At 43.8% G+C, this 23,491-nt stretch overlaps 1 protein-coding gene across 1 annotated transcript in view; it reads left to right on the top strand.

The window, feature by feature from the left end:
• The window catches only part of LOC136579736 (relaxin receptor 1-like), a 335,848-nt gene that overhangs the window by 291,152 nt on the left and 21,205 nt on the right, over positions 1-23,491 (top strand). The window contains exons 11-12 of the mRNA XM_066579797.1: positions 15,675-15,746; positions 17,867-17,938. Coding sequence (XP_066435894.1) covers positions 15,675-15,746; positions 17,867-17,938 — 144 coding nt within the window. The remainder of the gene's footprint in view (positions 1-15,674; positions 15,747-17,866; positions 17,939-23,491) is intronic.

Genomic DNA, 23,491 nt, shown 5'->3' with positions numbered 1-23,491 from the left:
AAATTTCCTTATTGCTTTTGTCCTCTCTTCAAGCCTCAATTGATATTAGCTTTAGCTATTCTGACACTTGCCCTACAGTTTCTGCAGACCACATTATATTCTTCTTTAGATATTTCCCTCCTCTTTCCATTTGATAAACTTTTTTTTCTCTTTTTTAACATGTGTGTAAGTTCTGTGTTTATCCATCCTGGTTTCTTCAAATGCTTCCCTTTCTTCCTTCTTTTAGGGATTGGTAACGATTGTGCTTTGAGAATCTCATTTCGCAATATTTCCCAACCTTCCTGGACATTTCTGTCCTTAAGACCATCCAGCCATTGGATCCTTCTTACTCTCTTTCTGGGTCCATTAAAATCTGCCTTGAAGTCTGAGTCCTCTCAGGCCTTCCTACCCTCTTCCTTACCCCTTCGTCCTGCAGCATATTGGTCAATTTTTGCTGTAACTGAGCCTCCAGATTGTGAAAACTTGTAGGCTGTCGAAGTTGTCATCCCAGTTGGTCCCATACATGTTCTATTGGTGATAAATCTGGCAAACGGACAGCCGTGGCACTGTTGTGGAGGCATTCCTGTGAAACCCTTCTGTGTGCAGCCGAGCAATATCCTGCTGGCAAATGCCTCTTGGAAGCGGCCATGAGAGGAACAGATGTGGCTGCAGGAAGTCCTGAACATATCACTGAGCTGTCATTGTCCCTCATACCACTACTAGTGGTGAGTGTTGTATGCAATGGCCTCCCAGACTATAAAACACAGAGGAAAAAGCATTCAATTAACTTTTGTTTTTTAAATTGCGCACAAAAACATTAACCTCACCCCTTCCTAGTGCACACTCTTCTAGCAGAGGTGTAACTCGAAGCTTCTGGGCCCCAATGCAAAACTTGTAACAGGGCCCCCAAATATAATGCTTTATTCATAGTACTAGGCTCCCTATATGGAGAAAAGTGGCCTATGGCCCCCTAAGGCCCCTGGGCCCGGGTGCAACCGCATCCCCTGCACCCTCTATAGTTATGCCCCTGCTTGGGGACCCTCCTTCTGCCAAGCCCCATAACAATGGGATAACCTGCTTGTATGGTTGCAGATTAAACCAATATATAAAATCTGAAAGCTTTTGTATCAAACCATAATCCATTTTCTGTTGTTTTTCGGTGATAAATAGAGCCTTTTAAGTTTTTATAGCCTAACAAAATGGAAAAGAAATGAATAAAGTAGTAGAAATAAAATGTCATTCTATTCCTCCAAAGGGAACATCCCTGAACAACTACACAAATTATGTATTATGGAAAATTAAATGTACTTTATAGAGCTTCATGAAAAATGGGCTCTGTATTGCAGAATACAAATTCTCAATTGCAAGTGTTATGGATTTAACATTAGTATGACTTGCAAGTATCCAAGCAGTACTGAACCATCTAATATTCACTTCTCAGCCAGTATTCATCATCAGACTCTTAACTATCACAGTCCTCAGTCAATAAAATGTTTAATCCATGCCAGAGTATTGTGATTTTTAACAATATTGCAAAATGTGAATTTGGAAATAATTTATGCATTTGATCTGCGAGTGTGATATTGATTGTAAAGATTATTAGATTGCTTTCTCCAGGCAGCTTGTCAGCAGGCAGTATAGATGATCGCATGTGTTATTGCAGTACATTTACAATGCTGGCCTGTTCCAAAACCTTTGCACTTAAAAAGGACCGGTCACTGGATAAAGTCATTGAGAGTCTGACATCACCCACTGAGAGTGATTGGTGGAGACCTCCCACTTGACACATTGAGAGCATCAGGTGCTGAACATAAGAAGAGCCAATCCCGGTAAAGACAGGTAGGTATTAAAGATGAGCGAACGTACTCGTTACGAGTACTTACGCACCCGAGCACCGCCATTTTCGAGTACAGCAGTACTCGCGCGTAAAGATTCGGGGGGCGCCGTGGCGGCACGGGGGGTAGCAGTGGGGAGTGGGGGGGAGAGGGAGAGAGAGAGGGCTCCCCCCTGTTCCCCGCTGCTCCCCCCCGCACCGCCGCGCCTCTCCCAGCCCCCCGGCGCCCCCCGAATCTTTACGCCCGAGTACTGAAGTACTCGAAAATGGCGGTACTCGGGTGCGTAAGTACTCATTACGAGTACGCTCGCTCATCTCTAGTAGGTATGGTAAGAAAATGGGTGTAGGGTGTAGTTAGCCCTGCTAATGTTATGCAGTGACAGGTCCTCTACCGTATCTGCTGAAAACTAAGTAGACCTACACAATCTGATAGATAGGAGGCTACACCACCATGATCGATAGATGTATGGCATTGAATGATCATATATTCTGTTAAACTAGACCGTGATCTAAGTTGTATCAGACAACTTTTTTCAAGGCACCCTGACAAAATATGGCTAAGAACATGAGACTCTCAGGCAGTTTGAGGGCTCCTTTCTGGCAAAGCAGCGTGGCATTGGTGGTGCTTGCCTATTCTGAGACAGCATCATGGGGAAAATAGTAATATTCTTTGGCATGGAGTGTCACGGCATCCCTGGTGGCTTCTCACGGCACCTCGGTTGGAAATCACAGCTGCAGAGAGAAGTGGATGATTCAAAAGAGCACGTGTTGGGGTAGCAGTGCATATTTATACAACTTACAAGAAAGGCGGGGGATGGAAGAACTGATAAGGATGGGTACTGAGAACTCTAGGGCTGTGGAGGGAAAGAGCCATATTATAAATGGGAATACTAATGATTGGTAGGGATGTGGGGTGGGGAACTGGGGACAATTAATTATACTTTATCACCGACGTTTTTACAGCCCTCCCTGAGAGCACCGTAAGGTAGTGCCTGCCATGCTGATTACAGTGATATGTCTCATGTGTAGATCTGTGCAGTAGTTTTGGAGAAACTTGCATTTTACTAGTAGTACCTGGACACAGAAATAGTCCTGTATATTCATGAGCTGCTGGCTGGCCACACCCACCCCGCCCTCCAGCCAATGAATGGCAGCTGTCTCGCTATGCACAGTAATACGGTAGGCAGACAGCAGCCAATCGGTGGCTGGAGGCGGGGTTGGGTGTAGCTAGCCTGCAGCTCATGGATATCCAAGACTACTTTAAGTAGTTCTCTATGCATTTGCTGCTACTGGAGGCGGGGTTGGGTGTAGCTAACCTGCAGCTCATGGATATCCAAGACTACTTCAAGTAGTTCTCTATGCATTTGCTGCTACTGATAAGAGGCAAGTTTCTCAAAACTACTGCACAGATGCACCCAGCAGACATATCATTATAATCAGTGTGACCGGCACTACCCAATGCTGCCCTCAGAAAGGGGTCAAAAAGTAGGTGACAGAGTCCCTTTAAGTTCATGCTGAACTTAAGTGACCAAGGATGAGATGGAAACTCAATCTGAAACTTCTCTGAGCACCAAGAGCTTGTCCCACCTCTGGGACCTGTTTTGATTATTTCAAACAAAATTGTAGCTTTCCCACTCAGTCATCAACAAACTATCTATCAGTCTCTTCCCTCCAAAGTACCTCTCACATCTAAATACACAGGCAGTAATTCAGCAACATACGGTATTTACCGATTCCCACAGCAACTCCTTCCTTTCCAACAACTGTGTTACATCCTCGTAAAGCTGTCAGCACACTGTACGTGAATTGGAAGCTATGTTTATGCCCGGCGCTCCTCTGCGCAGTTTTTCCTGTCAGAGATATAATTAGAAACTAAAAATTAAAATTTGATGGAAACCAAATTACTTCTTGCGAAAGGCTGTCAATTCTGATAAGCACTTCACTGAAAAATGCTGCAAAACATGAACAGACCAAACTTTTTGTTTGTTTGTTTTTATAAACAAGCATCCAGAATTTTCATTCATTCACATCAGGGCTTTTACCCACTAGCGTTTTTTTTTTTCTTGTGCTGCGAGAACGAGTGAAAACGCCTCATAGCGCAAAAAAACCCAAATCGCTGAATGCTTTCAGTGGGGCCGGCAGCAGCAGCCCCAGCCCCATTGAAAGCATAGGCAGTATATCGTGGACTTCTGCTATAGCTATGGCAGAAGTCAAGGATGCTATCCCGTTGTTTTCAATGGGGTCAGCGCTGCTGCTGGCCCCATTGAAAGCAGTGGGTTGTAGGCAACCCCCACAGCAATTATTTTTAGGCAAGGGCTTGAAATATAAGCCCTTCCCTGAAAATCATCCCTAGCTGGTGAAAATTTTTTTTTAAATTATATACTTACCTATCCGCCGCTCAGGCGCATCCTCTGGCTGGCTCCCCTGCACTGCTGCCAAGCTCTTTTAGCAGGCAGGGATTTAAAAAGGGCCTCCTGAAAGGGCTGTGCTGATTTGGCTGAGGCTCAGCCAATTACAGGCAGCGCTTAGCCATTTGTTCTGGACTTCTGCCACAGCTCTGGCAGAAGTCTGTGATATACTCCCTATGTTTTCAATGGGGCTAGCACTGCTGCCCCTGGCCCCATTGAAAACACTGACCAATATCGCAGATTTTTTCTGTGGAATGCGTAGCTGGAGTGAGGAATCGCAAATGATCGCAAAACCATTGAGAATCATTGGTTTCATAATCATCGCTTTCGCGTCGCAGGGAAAAATATCGCTAGTGGGTAAAGCCCTCAAAGATACACTTGCAACAAAAAGTAACTGAGTCCCTGGAACTATCAGCATTTCTCTAATGATTACTAGCAAAGTATGGCCTTATTGTAATCTAATGGTGCTTTTACATGAATAGTACTATCTTAGCTATTCATGAATGAATAGCTAAGCACTATCTGTAATTGGCTGAACACTCAGCCAATAGCTAAGCACTAGCTGCTATTGGCTGAGCCCTCAGCCAATCAGCACAGCACTTTCAGGAAACTGCTGAAATTGCTGGACAGCAGTGCCAGGGAGCCAGCCGGAGGACACGTCTGAGAGGCGGAGAGGTGAGTAATTTTTTTTTTACCACTTATTGATGATTTTCAGGGAAGGGCTTATATTTCAAGCCCTTCCCCGATAATCATACTGTGGGGCTTGCCAGAAAGCACTGCTTTCAATGGAAACGGCAGCAGTGCCGATCCTATTGAAAGTAATGGGATATCATTCTGCACTTCTGCCACAGCTGTCACAGCTGTCACAGCTGTGGCAGAGGATTCTTTCATCCCCGCAGTCCCCGCGGGGATGAAGGAAACTCCTGCCACAGCTGTCACAGCTGTGGCAGAAGTCTGCGGCATTCTCCATTTCTTTTCACTGGGGCTAGTGCTGCTGCCACTGCCCCCATTCAAAACACTGGCGATATGCCGGTTGTATTCCAGTGTCTTTCTTGCGCTGCAAGGCGAGAGTTTTCACGTGCTCTTGCAGCGCAAGAAAGAAAATATCGCCAGTGGATGTCAGCCCTAAGGGTTCATTCACACAGCGTTATTCACTAACTTTCTGTCCCATCTGAATCACCGTAAATGATATTCAGATGGAGCTCCCCAAAGAATTGAAAACTTGTAGACCACAGACTTAAATGAGTTATTCAGGGTAGACAGAATATAGTAGTCAACTACGCTATTCTGTCTTCCAGAACTAAATGGAAAACAATGGAATCCATGTCACATCGAGACACCATAAGTCTCCCTTTGACTAATTCTGAATGTCATTTTCGGTGACTCAGACGGAACTTTGGAACAGAAAGGCTGAGTGCACAGTAAAATGCAGTATGACCCCAGCCTTATATGAGGGCATTCAAACAATAGGTCATCAATAGTAATGACGATAAATCATCAATAGTAAATGCCCGCGAAACCCCTTAAATTCAGTGATATTTCAACAGCAAAACTGAATATGCATTGGAAAGCAGGGCCTCAGAATTAGTTCCACTGGTGGACCCTATGTAACCCAGTCCAACACCACTCATTATAATCAATTGCAGACATGCTTTTTTTATACACAGACTATAAAATAATCACAGTATGTCCTATCCTGGGCCAATTTCTTGCATGACTGTCAAATCAATGGGTATACCAAAAAAATATGGAGTGCACAAGCAGGACATCTGAATGCATTCTGTTCTTCACTGTTTATTGCTAAGCAATGCTAGAAAAATCTTTGACCACCTTCCTTTTTGTTTGCTCATGAGAAAAAAAATGGATGACATAAGGTTGTAAAAAAGACTTCTAAAATGTATACAAATGCCACACAGACATACACATGGATTAAAATTAGTCAGCTTTTCACAGACCAAACCTGGACATGCTCATCTGAATAAGCCCTAATATAGATAAAGCAAGTCCTTACATATAACAGTCAGAAGGAGTTGTTGGAAACTGTGAATCGCTCTCCATATAGAGGACACTAATGCACACAAAGTGCACTAAGTGGAGCCGCCCATCCTGTTACAATTCATGTAAGCCGGGGAATACACCATACCCATTGCGGTACCAGTATGGCAATGTGGCCCTCAGACCAGAAACATTGGGCAGCCCTGGTATAGAGTATATGTAGACTGAGCACAGTAACTTGTGACCTGTTCTTTGCAATTATTTATGGGCTTAACAGATTGTAGTAAGCTCTGCTGAGTAATTAACACAGAATTGTAGAATTGTATTTCAAGACCTTGGAACCTTGGGCAGAGAAGTTTAGCAAATTTAGCAATGTTATATACTGTGTATGACCAATGGGTATCTCTCACTACTTGTGACATAGGAAGTGGTTGGTATATGTATGTGAGAGGGCTCAACCAGAACAATCTGTAATGGTGGCAAACACCTCCTGTAATGAAAACACTGGACCAACCTTGGAGCGAAGCATCCTAATAAGAAACAAGTCACAGAACAAAGACTTTTCAAGGTTGGGAAGGCAGCACCAGAAAACTTCTAGAATGTATCTTCTTTATTTGCTCCAGATATAAACATCAAGATAACATATTGATGACAAAAAAAAATCGACACCATTTGATTGCTGAATTTCACACCTTCTCATGGGCTTGTTGTCATTGGTAAGGTTTATCATATGACTGTAAGGTAATTAGGGTCCTTCTACTCCTGGTCCCATTTGTCTAGGAGAATGTATAAAGGGATTTTCTGGGACTTTACTATTGCTGAACTTTCCTCCACTGATCAGCTGATACTGGGTCAACTGTCATTACAGACACAGCTGGACGTAGACAACTCTGTCCGTACTGCGGTGAACTCAATGGAAGCTGCACATGTTGTTATGAGAACTAAATCATGGGTCCCAGGAGGTGGAAGATTTGGGCTCAGACTGCCGTCATTATAACCCAACCCTAAAAAATAGGCACCCGCTACATCAAACAAAAAGGAAAAGCAGTGAGACTATGTATTACTCTGGCATATAATATAGCAGTGGTTGAGTGTTTGAATGGTTTTATAAGAGGTCTGGATTTCTTTTTTTTTTTTTTTGAAAGCTATCGTATTACTAGTTATCTCTAGTAAATTGTGTCAGATGGACCATGGATATAGGGATTTAAAGGTAATATGTTTAGAATCTGGAAAGAATGTTGGAAAGATTATATAGGGGCATCTTTTATCTTTCTATGGATCAACACTGCAGGACAACAGAATAAACTAGATAGAGGAGTCTCTTATAACTATATACCGGGGGAATCATTATCTGTGACATCATTACAAATGAATCAACCCAGTTATTACGCCACACTTAGAAAAGCTTGTGCAACATAATGGTTTAAAATATAGAATATAAGGAAAACATACGGCACTTTACAGCAACTATGGCTCATCCAATGGCTTAAGATCAAGTATGGATTATATGATCTGTGTCATACCAATTAAATTTAAGAAATGCAGCCAGTCTGCTCCCTGATAGATATATACTAAAGGTCATTGTTATTCTCCTAAGTCCCCCGTTATCAGTATGTTATTAGAAAAATGCCTAGGAAGTAAAAAGCAGAAGTCTGCTCTTCTTCACATCAATTATACAGCACAAGCTTTTATATTAAAAAATGAAAAGAAATCCCTTTAAAGGGAATATATCAGCTTGAACAAGCTGTCTAAACTGCATGTTATAGAGCAGGAGCAGCTGAGCAGACTGATATATGGTTTTATGGGCAAAAGTTCTGTATAACTTGCTTTTTTATATCTCTGCCCAATGGGCATCCCTATCTGTGATTGACAGCTATCTATGAATGGCTGTACAATGTTGTTCATAGGACTTATGAAAGGACAGGCCATTACCTCGACATCCATCATCTCCAATGGAGAGAGACACGTGCATTGTCCCCTCCTCTCTGGAGTGCTAATTGGGGGAAAGGTGACGTGGAAGTGGAACCTACGTCAATTACTATGACATATACTTAGGATAAGGTGACCAGATGTCTCGCTTTAGGTGGGACAGTCCTGCTTTGGGACCCTGTGTCTTACCTTCCGCCAGGACCCCATGCTTTCGGGATGTCTGGTCACCATTAAAGTGATTACCGGCCGGGGTGCTGCAGCTCCCTGGCTGGTAATCACTCTGCAGCGCCGCGGCCAGATACACATACTGACGGCAGTGTGTGCATCCACGATCTTCCTCCACTCCTCACCTCTCTTCTTTGGTTTCGCAAGAGAGGAGAGGGGAGGAGTTGCTGCTGTGGGCACACACGTTTCCGCCGGCAGCAGCGTTGAGAGGAGCAACAGTGCTGTAAAGACCAGGAGAAGGGTAAGTATATGGGTCTTAGGGGAGTGCTAATACTACTGAGGCTACTGTGGGGGTCACTATTATTGCTGGGGCTGGTATAGGGGAGCGATAATACTACTGGGGTATTGTGTGGGTCACTATCATTGCTGGGCTGGTATAGGGGAGTGCTAATACTACTGGGGCTAATGTGGGGGTCACTGTTATTACTGGGGCTGGTATAGGGGAGTGATAATACTACTGGAGTATTGTGGGGGTCACTATTATTGCTGGGGCTGGTATAGGGGAGCACTATTACTACTGGGGTCACTATGGGTGTCACTATTACTACTGGGGCTGATAAAGGGGATGCTATTACGACTGAGGTCACTCTGGACGTGCCAGCATACCTCAAGCTAACTTAGGTGATGCTTACACGTGTCGGAAATGCTCCGTAGTGTTCGCAGCGGAAATTTCCACAGCAAATTCCGCATCTAAAAAAACTGTTAAAATCTGTACCATTGGTGCAGATTTTGACTGGAAATCAGCCGCTGATTTCATACTATGCGGCGCTCCCCTCAACTTCTCAGAAGGCTTTCCATAGTCCGTGCTCCACGGCTTCCGATTCCCAGCGGCCTGGTCAGGTGCGGCGCCGCTGGTGAGGTGATGCTGGTCATGTAAAGCCACTACAGCCTGCTGGGAACAAGAAGCCTGGGAGCGCTGACAGCAGGAAGCCTTCTGAGGAGGTGATTTCTAGTCAAAATCCGGAGCAATAGTATGGATTTTTACTGTTTTTTGGATGAAGTAATGCTGCGGAATTTGCTCCCTGTACTTTTTATAACGACGGAGGTTAAATCACATGTTGTGATAAGCCCCGTCCCTGGCCACACCCCTTTGTCTCGCTTTGACCCTGGGGAAATCTGCTCACCTTACGTAGGATAAACCATAAATGTCCCAAATGGGAATAACCTTGTGGCTGTTGCTAGTGCTTCAGTATGGCAATGTCGCCCTCAGACCAGAAAAAGTTATGCATCCCTGCTATAGTACAAGGCATGTATACTAGTATCTTGGCACAAACTGACCGAGGAACTGGCACACTTTGCTTAGAAAATCTCTCCCATAGCAAGAAGGTGGGTAAGTAGTTTGATCCATGTTCCAAGGATATACCTTATCTTCATGAACCCGCTTTGTTACAGTTTCTGGACAGGAGCAGCACAATGCAGGGAACATCTAGCGCAGCAGCTGCCTTACTCTGAGTATTGGTGGGGGACCCAGCGGTCAAACACCCACCCAAGTTATGGCATATCCAAACATTATGCTATCAGTTCGCCATCACTTTCTGTGAGCACTGTCTGCCAGCTTGCAAAACATTTACTGTACTTGTACTATATGTACATGTCTAGCTGTTGGAATAACCTTTGAAGTGATGGAGTGTTTGGGTGGCAGTAATGCATAGAAAATACTACCACACGTTCCTATTTAGTATAACTTCATTTGTCAGAGTACAATTTCAGAAGCAGATTACACTTTCCAGACATCATCATGCTTTTAATTCATTCAACTGTGTGCTGTATAGAGCGGGAATGAATGCTATGTATTGGAAAACCCCAATCTAATGTACTGTATAAATCTATGATGTGAGTGAACCGGAAAATATGTAACATCATACTGTATACAGGGTATCCACAGAAATACCTCTCCGGGGCAAAAGAGATCTTTTCAGTATTGCACGAGGGTATATGTTTGGAGCATGCTTGTGCCAGTGCTAGGATAACCACTTAAAGCAAACAAAGAAGTGAGTGTGGGAGCTTGCAAGGGTGATTGATTTAAAGTGTGTGGGTTAAAATCGGGTGACTTAAGATTCAGGGACTTTAAAAGGGGGTACGATCCCATGTGCTCCATGACTGATAATGCCATCTAGTGTACACCTTGTGCCATGTATGCAGACCTTGAGCAGCTATTCAAGGGTGCATATTGTTGTTCAAAATGTATGCATGTTGCAGGTTTGAAGGCCCAGATCCTGGATCTAAAGGAGCGGCAGCAACGCTGAAATCCATTGACAACCTGGAAAGGACTTTGCTGCTCATTGAGCCGGCACTCGGTGGGGTAGATGTGGGGGTGGATGGTAGAATCATAGAATGGTAGAGTTGGAAGGGACCTCCAGGGTCATCTGGTCCAACCCCCTGCTCAGTGCAGGATTCACTAAATCATCCCAGACAAATGTCTGTCCTGTCTCTGTTTGAACACTTCCATTGAAGTAGAACTCACCACCTCCCGTGGTAACCTGTTTCACTCATTGATCACACTCACTGTCAGAAAGTTTTTTCTAATATCTAATTTGTGTCTCCTCCCTTTCAGTTTCATCCCATTGCTTCTAGTCTTTCCTTGTGCAAATGGTAGTTTGAGAGAGCAGGATGAGCAGGCCCCTATCTGGGTAACAGATAGGAGGGGTAAAGGGAAGAGATCCAGGGAGGCTAGTCCTTAACTGGCACACCCCAACATGTTTGCAAAGTTGGCATATGAAGGGAATGCCATTACAGGATTAACACTGCTGCAGCAAGACATGGCCTCTGACTGCCAGGGAGATGTCTGCTCTAGTAAGATTGGAAATAGGAGCGCAGGGCAGGCTAGACAGGTCCTGGTAGTAGGAGACGCAATTATTAGGGTGGTAGACAGGGCAGTCCTGTTGGCGTATTTAATGTGTGGCCCAAGACAACTCTTCTTCTTCCAATGTGGCCCAGAGACACCAAAAAGTTGGACCTCTCTGTTTCATATGGTCACTATTAGTCTTGAGTGAACAGTTCCAGTAAAACCCTGTTTGGGGTCTAACTTTGTTAAAACCTCTGTACGGCACAAACCTAAACCCAGCTTTTAGCAAAGTTCTTTTCAAACAGGGTTCTTTTGGTTCGGTTTGCTAACCCTGAACACTGGAGTATTACACTGTCTAAGAACCATAAAAGCTCTCAGAGTGTTTGACAGGGTCTTCATGGCTCTTAGACACTGGTTTACCCCAGTTTTAGGGGTAACTTCACACTTTGTTCGAACTAGTTTGGACTGAAACAAATGTTTTGTAAGAGTTCGGTCACCACAAGTAACTAACTTTTTAACAAACTTGACATAAATCAGTAGTAGAAGTGAATATAGGAAAGTTAGTCATACTGTATCTTATCAGATACAAATGCTGTCCTGCGTAAACTCTTCACTTTGAAAAATTGCTGACAGCCTAATGGCTCACTGACCGTTACAGTAATAGCCAGTAAAACCACATAATCACTTATTCTGGAAAGTCATCTGAAAGTTTAGGAACATGTTAAGCCTTATTTGTAAGATGTACAGTGCAGTGTGCTGCAGGGAAGTCATTGTTGGGCGCAAGAGAATATCACAACAAGTTTAGTGTACAACAGTCTTCTCAATGGAGGAAGCACAGTCTTAAACATTGTAATAACGATTTACTTACAATTGCCTGTATGGCCAATATGCCAATGGTGGTCTCTCATCAGTGGTGTATCAAATGCCTACAGTTTATACAATTCACATGCTTCTCCGATAAAGGGGCATTGGTTGCTGAATCCAGCAGAACTTTCATAAGGCCTCAAATATGGTGCCGGTGTCCACCTCAAAGCTTCTTCCCTTTGGCCTCAGTTTGGCAAACGTCTCTCCTTGGCAACTGACTTATCTAATTAGGCACCCAAAGCACTTATCATAGCTTACTCACCGTGTCTCCTCTTGCTGTAGCAATGGACCGATAATTCTGTAGTTCACCACCATGACCTCTGGAGCCCGACATTCCTCGGTGCCATGTTGGCTGGGTAGGGTTGAATACAAAGCACTGAAAAATGCCACCATACCTTATAGTAAAAAGTGTAAACAGCCTTGAGGGTCTGCTCAGGGGGGCGATGTGGCCACAGGTTCTGCAGCATGCACTACAATGCAATCGCAGTAAATAATGCAGTTTAGACACTAGGTGGCAGCATGACAATTGAAATACACTCATTGTCAAAAGAAATGCATTCCCTAGAAAGAGTTGTAGGAATGAATGAAACTTTCTCTGTGTGATTGTAACGTTAATATAAGTAAGTAAATACAATATCAAAGCAAAAGGAGAATTTAATGAAGAAAACGTGACACTTGAAGGGAGGCTCTAGTACCCTGTTGTATTGCCTGTAGCTTGAATACAAGATGTGATACGGGCAGGCATGGATGCTCTAGTATCTTGTTGTACCACCTCTAGCTTGGATACAAAATGTGATACGGGTGGGCATGGAGGCTCTAGTACCCTGTTGGGCTGCCTCTAGCTTGGATATAAGATGTGATACCGGCAGGCATGGAGGCTCTAGTCCCCTTTTAGGCTACCTCTAGCTTTGATACAAGATATGATATGGGCGGGCATGGAGGCTCTAGTACCCAGTTGTACCACCTGTAGCTTGGATATAAGATGTGATACGGCCGGGCATGGAGGCTCTAGTACCCTGTTGGGTCAGCTTGAATGCAAGATGTGATACCGGCAGACATGGAGGCTCTAGTATCCTGTTGTACCGCCTCTAGCTGAGATACAAGATGTGATACAGGCAGGCATGGAGGCACTAGTACCCTGTTGTACCACCTCTAGCTTGGATACAAAATGTGATACAGATGGGCATGGAGGCTCTAGTACCCTGTTGCATCGCCTCTAGCTTGGATACAAGGTGTGATGCAGGTGGGCATGGAGGTTATAGTTCCCTGTTTTACCACCTCTAGTGTGGATATAAGATGTGATACCGGCAGGCATGGAAGCTCTAGTCCCCTGTTGGGCAACCTCCAGCTTGCATACAAGATGTGATATGGGTGGGCGTTGAGGCTCTAGTCCCCTGTTGGGCTGCCTCTAGCTTGGATATAAGATGTGATATCGGCAGGCATGGAGGCTCTAGTCCCCTGTTGGGCTACCTCTAGCTTGGATACAAGATGTGATTCAGACTGGCATGGGGGCTCTAGTACCCTATTGTACCGCCTCTAGCTTGGATGCAAGATGTGATACGGGCAGGCATGGAGGCTCTAGTACCCTGTTGTAGCCCCTTTAACTTGGATACAAGATGTGATACGGGCAGGCATGGGGGCATTAGTACCCAGTTGTACTGCCTCTAGCTTGGATACAAGATGTGATACGGATGAGCATGAAGGTTCAAGTACCCTATTGTACCGCCCCTAGCTTGGATGCAAGATGTGATACAGGCAGGCATGGAGGTTCTAGTGACCTGTTTACTGCCTCTAGCTTGGATACAAGATGTGATACGGGGAGGCATGGAGGCTCTAGTGACCTGTTGTACTGCCTCTCGCTTCGATACAAGATGTGATACGGGCGGGCATGGAGGCTCTAGTACCCTGTTATACTGCCTCTAACTTGGATACAAGATGTGATACGGGCGGGCATGGAGATATACCAGTTCCATATGCTATCCCACAGCACATCGCTCCACATTTGCTGTAATTGAGCCTTTAGATCGTGCAAATTTGTAGACTGTCAATGTTGGTGGCCCAGATGGTCCCATACATGTTCTATTGGCTACAAAATCTGACAACTGGACAGCTATTATGTGTCGTAATGTTGTGGAGACATTCCTGTGACCCCCTTGCTTTGTGTGGCAGAGCATTATCCTGCTGGAAAATGCCTCTTGGAAGCTGCCATGAGAGGAACACGTGGCTGCAGGATGTCCTGAACATATCGCTGAGCTGTCATTGTCCCTCGTACCACTACTAGGGGTGACCAACTGTCATATATGATGACCCCCCAGACCATCACACCAGCAGTGGAGGCAGTGTGCCGCTCTACAGCTAAGGCAGGATTAAAGTGCTCACTTCTAGATTTCCAGACAAGAACATGGCCGTCATCAGTGCCCAAACTAAACCTGGATTCTTCACTGAAGACAACCCTTTTCCATTCTGTAGCGTCCAGTTTTTTCATTTCCAACCACTGCAAACAGAGCTGACAGTGAGTGGGTGTCAAAGGCAGTACATATAATGGGTTCTGTTAGACCAAATGTCCTTCAGCCAAGTGTCTGGAAATGGTTCAGACAGACACAAAGGTCTGTAATGATGGTGTAACCTATCTCAGATGGCGGACAACAAAACAGTTGGAGCTGCTCGTACTTGTCAGACGATCAAACGATTCTCACTACTGGTGGTCTGTCGAGAGCAACCTAAACCTGGTCGCCTTGTATGCCCTCACACATCCACTGGTCCCAACACCTCCTAACAGACCGATCAGAACAGTCCAGGTGGCGGTTAACTTCATCGATCCAACCATCCCGCTTCTTGAATTCCAGTAACATGCCCCCTCTCAGACTCTGTAAACTGTGTGAAATCTCTCCGGTTGCGTCTAGTGGTCAATAAGATCTACACAAGTGGAAAAAGAAGTCACTACACACAAGTAGCCTCTGAGAGCCTTTTTATAGGCCAAGTATGAAACCCCCTTTCAGGCCTCAAGTTGCAAGACCGTTCATCTAATCACACCACAACTCTAATCATTTGCATATCTGCCTGAAATGTAACTGCATGCTGAGTTTTGCAGTAAAACCGCAACTTCTTCTAGGGACTGATTTTTTTTTCTACAATGAGTGTATATGCGTGGCTAGCAAATAGCAGCAACTTATTCACCCCATAGCCCGTATGGTGGCCAAGAATAGACATGTTTTTCTCTACTTTGCATTTAGTCCAGATTTTGTCTACATACTACTGATGTAAAAGGCCTTACTAACCAAACATGGATCTGAAAGTTTTTTTATAATTTTTTTTCATCATTTTATTAACATTTTTGAAGAAAATATAGTGAAAATACAGCATCAATTCAAAGCAACATCGGTAGGTATCAGAAGATGAGAATGCAAATTCAGCATACAGATTACCTACTTATAACAACTGTAAGGAAGACCATATAACTGGAAGCATAATAGAGAAAGCAGTGCTCTAAACATACAAAAGAAAAGCGACAATAACACTAACCCTTTCTGTGCAACAGAATTACAGTTTTGAACCCTCATGGCACATGAACACATTCTATGATAAGGGATGCCTATGGTTTCTTGAGAAAAGTAAAGCCGTCAGTCTCTGCAAACTTCTTATTTTATTGTTACAGGATCCTGCGCAGGAACAAGATAAGCAAAATTCAACCAGGGGCTTTAACCCAAATGAACAAACTAGTGGATCTGTGAGTATAGTTGTCCTACTTGGTCATAAAACTATACAACTAGCAACTTTAATTATGGAAATTGCCTTTTTGTGTGTGAGTTATCTTACCAATATAAAATATCAGTTCTTCAGTAGAAATCGTTACTAGTAGATAACAAAGTTTCATATGTAACCCCTTTCCATCACAGCACTATCTAGTCATGTCCTAATAGGAAATGCCATGACCCGGGTATGCTAGACTCGCTCCCATATTGCTACCCATGCCCCTCCCTTACTTATCTAAAATAATAACCCGCTGAGACCAAACTCTTTGGAAATTTTTGGCCACAGCAGCCAACTTTATTTAACAAAACCACATACAATTTTATTCTTTTAACCTTTTTTATAACCGAGAGGAGGCCCTTGGAGACAAACCAAAAAATACCAAGGGGTCTGGTGTTTATCAAATTAAAAACCGTACCTTGCCTCCAACCGTAACCCGGCTCGGAGACACCACTAGCCCCCCCACTGGGAGGCTAGAAAACAAAATAGATTAAGGCCACCCGGGATCCTTTCCCTGGCCTTCTCCCACACACCAGCCCCAACCACTATAACACCAGGGTGATCATACAGGTGAGGCTGTCCCCACCAAGACTTCCTTTCACCCAAAATACCAACTCTGCCTCCAAGGACCCCCCCCCCCCAACCGCCAACGGCTGCCACGACATGTCATATATTTATCCTCTTGCACCAATTCCCTGTTGTACTACCTAAGCTTAGATACTACCATAATTACTTCTATATAAATATATATATCAAGGGAGGGTGGGTGGGACTCAGTTCTCACAGGTTCTAAAATGGCGCTCCCGCCCAAACTCCCCTTTTTATGGACTCAATAACCCCTCCCCTTACTTAAACACCAACCAATCAGCTCAAATGTAAATAACCCACTCACCCTACACCCCCCCCCCTTCTTTCTAGTTTGCATTACCAGCCTGTTAACCCTATCCTGCCTATTCCACTCCCTAACAACCCTGTCATGCAGGGCCTTCTCTCATATATATAGCACTTTGTCTCCATAGTTATAGATGCTAAATAAAAATGTGTGTAGTATTATCCTGCAGCCGTATGTTGCTTCTTCCCATTTGTCCCCTAGTTCTAATGTCTATAGGTCACAGGGAAGAGAATTCAGAGAGAGTAGAGTAACAGCACCTGACTGCAGGATCAAGGGTTGTAGTGTGTCACCATAGAAACACATTGCTCTGCATTGTAGCTGTAGACATATAATGGTACAATGTTTTTAGGACTGTTTGCAAGGTTGCTAATTTATTTAAAATGCATTTTAGCAATTAAAAAAAATGGTTCCAAAAGTGCTCATAGTCTTTAGATGCAATGGCTGCTTAATTTTTTTTTTGTTACCATATTAAGGGATTCTGTATTACTAAGCCCCCCATTCAGGACCCTCATTTCATTAGCCAGGGCAGAAAGCAACTACTGTACAAAAACATCTCATGGACTGGAGGACCCAACATGTCTGTGCAAAAAAACTGTTGACCAAAGTCAACAACTCCTTTTAAGTCTTGTGTGTGATGCGGAACAATTACAAGTAAAGCCCCATTAACACTGAAAGAAGATCGCTCAAACGACGGTTTGAGTGACAGTTTTGAGCTATCATCTTTGCATAGTCTATAGTAGCTAATAAGCTACTAAAGAGCTATGCAGGCGGAGTGGGAGACTGCCGCGATCACTACGAGAACAATACAGCTGTTTTGCATAAGCAAACAGCTGCATTGTTCTGCGTGCTTACAGCTCATGTACCGCTGTGAACTACCAGTGGGACACAAGCTGAAAGCATCTGATCAGTGCTGCCGACTGTGATAACAGCCTGCACTGCTGATAAGAGTTCATCACTCAGTTCTAGAAAACTAGAATTGAGCAAGGAACAAATCATGCACGAAAACTGCACGATGTCCATGCATTTAGATGCAATGGTTTTCGCTCAAAAGACGACTTTGATCAAATTTTGAGCAATAATCGTTGTGTCTAAATAGGCCTTAAAGGGGACTCTCAGAAAGTGCATTAGATAAAATTGAAGGTGAAGATACAATTTACAATACAAAAAATAACCTACAGAATTTTTGTTGTTGTATCTATTCACAGAGATCTCTCTGTTAATCGGATTGCAGAGCTGCCGCCATCACTGTTCACTAACTTGCAAGAACTTCAACAATTGTGAGTATTGCCTATTAACAGGGCCATTTATAGTACTTTATGTTATAGCACTGTAGACATAATAGAGACATCAAATTCAGGCAGTGGCCCAATAAAGTACCTACTTATCAGCCAGTAAATGTGAGCTATAAAATGTCTTATCTCAGCCCCTTCCACATAATCTAATAGATAGCAAAAAACTAATGTAAGGGGGTTGTCCAAAATATATATTTTTAAAACCATGTTCTCCATGCTACAAAATAACAAACTGTTATATAATGACCTCTCCGGGGTCTTGCTGTGTCCCACGCTGTCGCTCTAGCCTCCACTGTGTTGTAATACAGGCTGAAGCAGCCTGTTTAGTGGACATCACAGGCTTCTGCGACCAATGACAGAGCTTATTGATTGATTGATGAGCTCTGTCATTGGCTGCAGCAGTCTGTGTCCCGTACACAGGCTGACTGCAGTCTGTAATCAAACAGCGAGCATGAAAGACCAAGTAGTGGTTTGGGAGAGGGGAGTACATGACAGTTTATTTTCTTGTATGGAAAGCATGTTTTAAAAAAAAACAAAAAAACCCCATCATCTCTGGCAACCCCTTTAAGTTTATAGTGGGCCCCCTTACCTTCTGGGCCCCTGTATAGCAACACAGATTGCATGTAGGTTACAGTATGTTTACCCCTGCACAGGGATTATGCAAGTACAGTCCCAGTAACAGGTAGATCAGAAAGGGTATTCTTTCTCCTTAAGGAGACACCAAGAAGGTAAATGAGGATGGTTATAAGGCCATCCATGTTCCTCTGGGAAATATGCAAATAGGAAAGATAGAACAATAGCTCTTCAGCACCACCTATTGTAATACAGCACACTGATGGGGGGCAAAAACGCCAAAACAGTAAGGTATTATGGCTTTGGCTTTCAATTTCCAGTCATTTTTATAAGGCTTTGCTAAAGAGTCTGACATTGACTTGCAGGAATGCTGCCTTCCAATCCTTCCTATTAGTATCAGGTAGAGACATGTCGGGATATTTACTAAGGTTCGTATGACGGAATTCTGGCATAGACAAGTCGCAAATTTTTGCACAAGTCCTGCTTGGATTTCTGTGTCGGCACAGAGAAGAGATGAATCTAATCTATAAAGAGGCGTGCACCTCTTGGTCGCCTGGACAGGCAGAAGATATGGATGAACTCTTTATACATCAGATGGCCAAGCTCTCAAAAAAGCATGACATGGTGATCATCGGAGATTAACTATCCAGACATTTGTTGGGAATCTCTCTCAGGTAAAAGTAATGGATCCAACAAATTCTTATCCGCTCTTGCTGACAACTTTATCTTCCAAAAGGTAGAAGAGAAAACAAGAGGATCTGCTATCTTGGACCTAATTCTTACCAACAGGGAGGAAATGGTTGAGGAAGTAAGGGTGGCTGGGACCTTAGCAGGCAGTAATGATGTTTTCCTTGAATTTTGGATAAAAGGGGAGGAAGACCTGAGAAAACTCAGACCTCAAGGATGGATTTCAGAAAGGCAGATCTTAATGGACTCAGAAAGAGGATAGGAAGAATCCAATGGCTGGATTGTTAAAGCGAATGCTTCTCCAGGATCTATGGCCGACCCTTCTCACACAGCTGGTAGTTATCCCGGCTGTGTGTGATGAGGGCACTGCCTACACAGATGAAGCTCAGGTAAGAGTCTCAGATAGAGTTAGCTTCAGAGAATATAGGGTTGTTTCGGCTAGACCTAGGGGATAATACCCCATTCAAAGTTCTTTCATGTGAGAAGGGTCGGCCATAGATCCTGGAGAAGCATTCGCTTTAACAAACACTGAGAGACAGAACAATTTCCATCTGGGTATTGCATTAATCCACACTGGTCACAGAAATCTACAGACCAATGCAAGTACCCTAATGGATATTGCAGGAATTCTCTAGGAGGGTATCACCTGGCCTTGCCGTAGTAGCCGGTGACTAAGCCTGATTAAAGGGCGCCATCTGCTACACGGAAGTGCTATCTGAGGCATTCAAATACTGGCACATACCATCTTATATGCCAGATGGGATGAATGACCCTCTCCCTCTCTGAATATTCAAATAGAGAGCCCGATAGCGGTACCAACACAGATACCGCACGGGAAGTGACAAGCAAGAAGAGGTGACTATCGAACAGGTGGCATCACCTTAGCAGTATCAAACTGCAGCAGGACTATGTCCTGACGCACTAATCCTGTTGCTCTATTGTCTTTACGTACTTTTCGGGCAATAATTACCCGCGCTCCTGAGGAACTGCCCCCTACATGGGTAGGGAAACGCGTCGAGCGAGCTTTCCGAAACGTTCTGGTCAGCATCACTGACACACAATGAGCCCATGTGTTTAGCACCTGTATACACAATAACTGTGCTACCAATGGGAAGTCATTAAAAAAGTGTTCTAGCAACAAGAGTACACATAAGAATACAGTGCCCTAGTACAGGCACCAATTCCTGTACCATATCAACATCTAAGTGCAAATAATCCTTAGACGTGGATATCACTCTTTCACCTTCTGGAGTTCTATCCTCTCTCATTTGTATGAGCGGCAGCTATCTCTAAAAATCTATCCGAGAGATACGTTGTCTTACATATATCCATAAGGGCCTATTCTTTGCTTATGTTACCTGTCCTTTTTACGTATTGTCTATAAGTGTTATATGTGAGCCCGCAATTTTAGAAATTTTCAATAAATGTCATTATATTTTAATCTATATCTGTGAAGGGTTTCAGTTAAATTTATATAGATCTCTATACCACTGTGATTTTGTCAAAACTTACACACATGTTAAAGGAAGAAAAATATGTTTATCAAATGGAAAAAGGGGGTAATATCTGAAAAAGAATATAATGCTGTCTGCAGAAACTGTAGGGCAAGTGTCAGAAAAGCTAAAGCTAATAATGAATTGAGGCTTGCAACAGAGGCCAAAAGCAATAAAAAAGGATTTTGGCTATTTCATGCTTCCAAGATAAAGATGGTGAATTGGTTAAGAATGATGTTGAGAAGGCCAAACTTTTAAATTCCTATTTTGTATTTTCTCTCAAAAAGTAGATCTAACATCAACTGATCTTTCCTGTGCTGTTGGGGGAATAAAATAATGCAGGCTATCTGTAAGCAGAGAGATGGTGAGGGAACACTTAGCTAACTTAAATGAAATCAAGTCTCGAGGTCCAGATGAATTACATCCTAGGATACTAAAGGAAGCAGCAGAGACAATTGCTGGACCACTCGACATAATCTTTGAAAATTCCTGGAGAAAAGGAGAAGTCCCAGAAGATTGGAAAAGGGCAAATGCTGTCCCTATCTTCAAAGAGAAGAAGATGGATCCAGGAAACTGCAGGCCTGTGAGCCTGACGTCTATACCGGGAAAGATCTTTGAACAAATTATTAAAAGCATGTATGCAAGTACGTGGATGAGAATGGAGTAATTAACCAGAGCCAGCATGAGGTTGTAACCAACAAGTCATGCGAGATGACTTTAATTTCCTTCCATGGCAGAATGATCGACTGGGTTGATATAATATATCTTAACTTTAGTAAAGCATTTGACAAAGTATCTCATACCATACCAATTGAAAAATGACCAAATATGGGATTGACAAGGCAACTGTTAGGTCGATTTGCAACTGGCTGAGTGATCGTACTCAAATAGTGGTCATAAGTGACTGTACATCCAATTCGAAGAATGTGTTAAGTGGGGTACCACAAGGCCAAGTGGTGTTCAACATTTTTATAAATGATTTGGGGGAGGGAATTGAGGGGAAACTGATCAAATTTGCAGATGACACAAATTTAAGAGGGATGGCTAACACTAGAGAAGAGAGATAAAGTATTCAAAAAGATCTTGAAAAGCTTTAAGAGTGGGTAGTGACTAACAGAATAGTATTTAACTAGGAAAAAATGCAAAGTCCTCTATCTAGGCAAGAAAAATGAAAAAAAAAGCACATACAGAATGGGAGGAATTGGGCTAAGCAGCACATGTGAAAAGACTTGGGTATACTAATAGTTCATAGACTGAACATGAGTCAACAATGTGATGCAGCAGCAAAAAAGGCAAACACAATTCTGGGATGTATTAAGAGAAGTATAGAGTCTAGATCACGTGTGGTAATTATCCCCCTCTACTCTTCCTTAGTTAGACATCATCTAGAATACTGTGTCCAGTTCTGGGCACCCTACTTTAAAAAAGACATAGACTAACTGGAGCAAGTTCAGAGAAGGGTTACCAATAGAGATGAGCGAGCACCAAAATGCTCGGGTGCTCGTTACTCGGGACGAAATTATCGCGATGCTCGAGGGTTCGTTTTGAGTAACGAACCCCATTGAAGTCAATGGGCGACCCGAGCATTTTTGTATATCGCCGATGCTCGCTAAGGTTTTCATTTGTGAAAATCGGGGCAATTCAAGAAAGTGATGGGAACGACACAGCAACGGATAGGGCAGGCAAGGGGCTACATGTTGGGCTGCATCTCAAGTTCCCAGGTCCCACTATTAAGCCACAATAGCGGCAAGAGTGGGCCCCCCCTCCCAACAATTTTTACTTCTGAAAAGCCCTCATTAGCAATGCATACCTTAGCTAAGCACCACACTACCTCCAACAAAGCACAAATCACTGCCTGCATGACACTCCGCTGCCACTTCTCCTGGGTTACATGCTGCCCAACCCCCCCCCCCCCCCCCCCGCACGACCCAGTGTCCACAGCGCACACCAAACTGTCCCTGCGCAGCGTTCAGCTGCCCTCATGCCACGCCACACTCATGTCTATTTATAAGTGCGTCTGCCATGAGGAGCAACTGCAGGCACACACTGCAGAGGGTTGGCACGGCTAGGCAGCGACCCTCTTTAAAAGGGGCGATAGCCCACAATGCTGTACAGAAGCAATGAGAAATCCAATCCTGTGCCACCTCCATCAGGAGCTGCACACGTGAGCATAGCAATGGGGAACCTATGTGCCACACACTATTCATTCTGTCAAGGTGTCTGCATGCTCCAGTCAGACCGCGGTTTTTTATAAATAGTCACAGGCAGGTACAACTCCACAATGGGAATTCCGTGTGCACCCACAGCATGGGTGGCTTCCTGGAACCCACCGGCGGTACATAAATATATCCCATTGCATTGCCCATCACAGCTGAGGTAATGTCGTGCTTACTGCAGGTGGGCTTTGGCCCACACTGCATGCCCCAGTCAGACTGGGGTTCTTTAGAAGTGGACACATGCAGTTACAACTCCGTGTGGACCCACGGCATGGGTGGCTCCCTGGAACCGACCGGCTGTACATAAATGTATCGCATTGCAGTGCCCAACACAGCTGATGTAACATCAGCTTTAATGCAGGTGGGCAAAAAATTAATTGGATTACACCAAAAAATTGGTGTACCAACAGTACTAATGTACCTCAGAAAAATTGCCCATGCCCAACCAAGAGGGCAGGTGAAACCCATTAATCGTTTTGGTTAATGTGGCTTAATTTGTAACTAGGCCTGGAGGCAGCCCAGTTAAAATAAAAATTGGTTCAGGTGAAAGTTTCAACGCTTTTAATGAG

The sequence above is a fragment of the Eleutherodactylus coqui genome, chromosome 10 (genome assembly GCF_035609145.1).
Source record: "Eleutherodactylus coqui strain aEleCoq1 chromosome 10, aEleCoq1.hap1, whole genome shotgun sequence".
NCBI classification, from domain to species: domain Eukaryota; kingdom Metazoa; phylum Chordata; class Amphibia; order Anura; family Eleutherodactylidae; genus Eleutherodactylus; species Eleutherodactylus coqui.
This window is presented reverse-complemented; position numbering and strand designations above follow the sequence as displayed.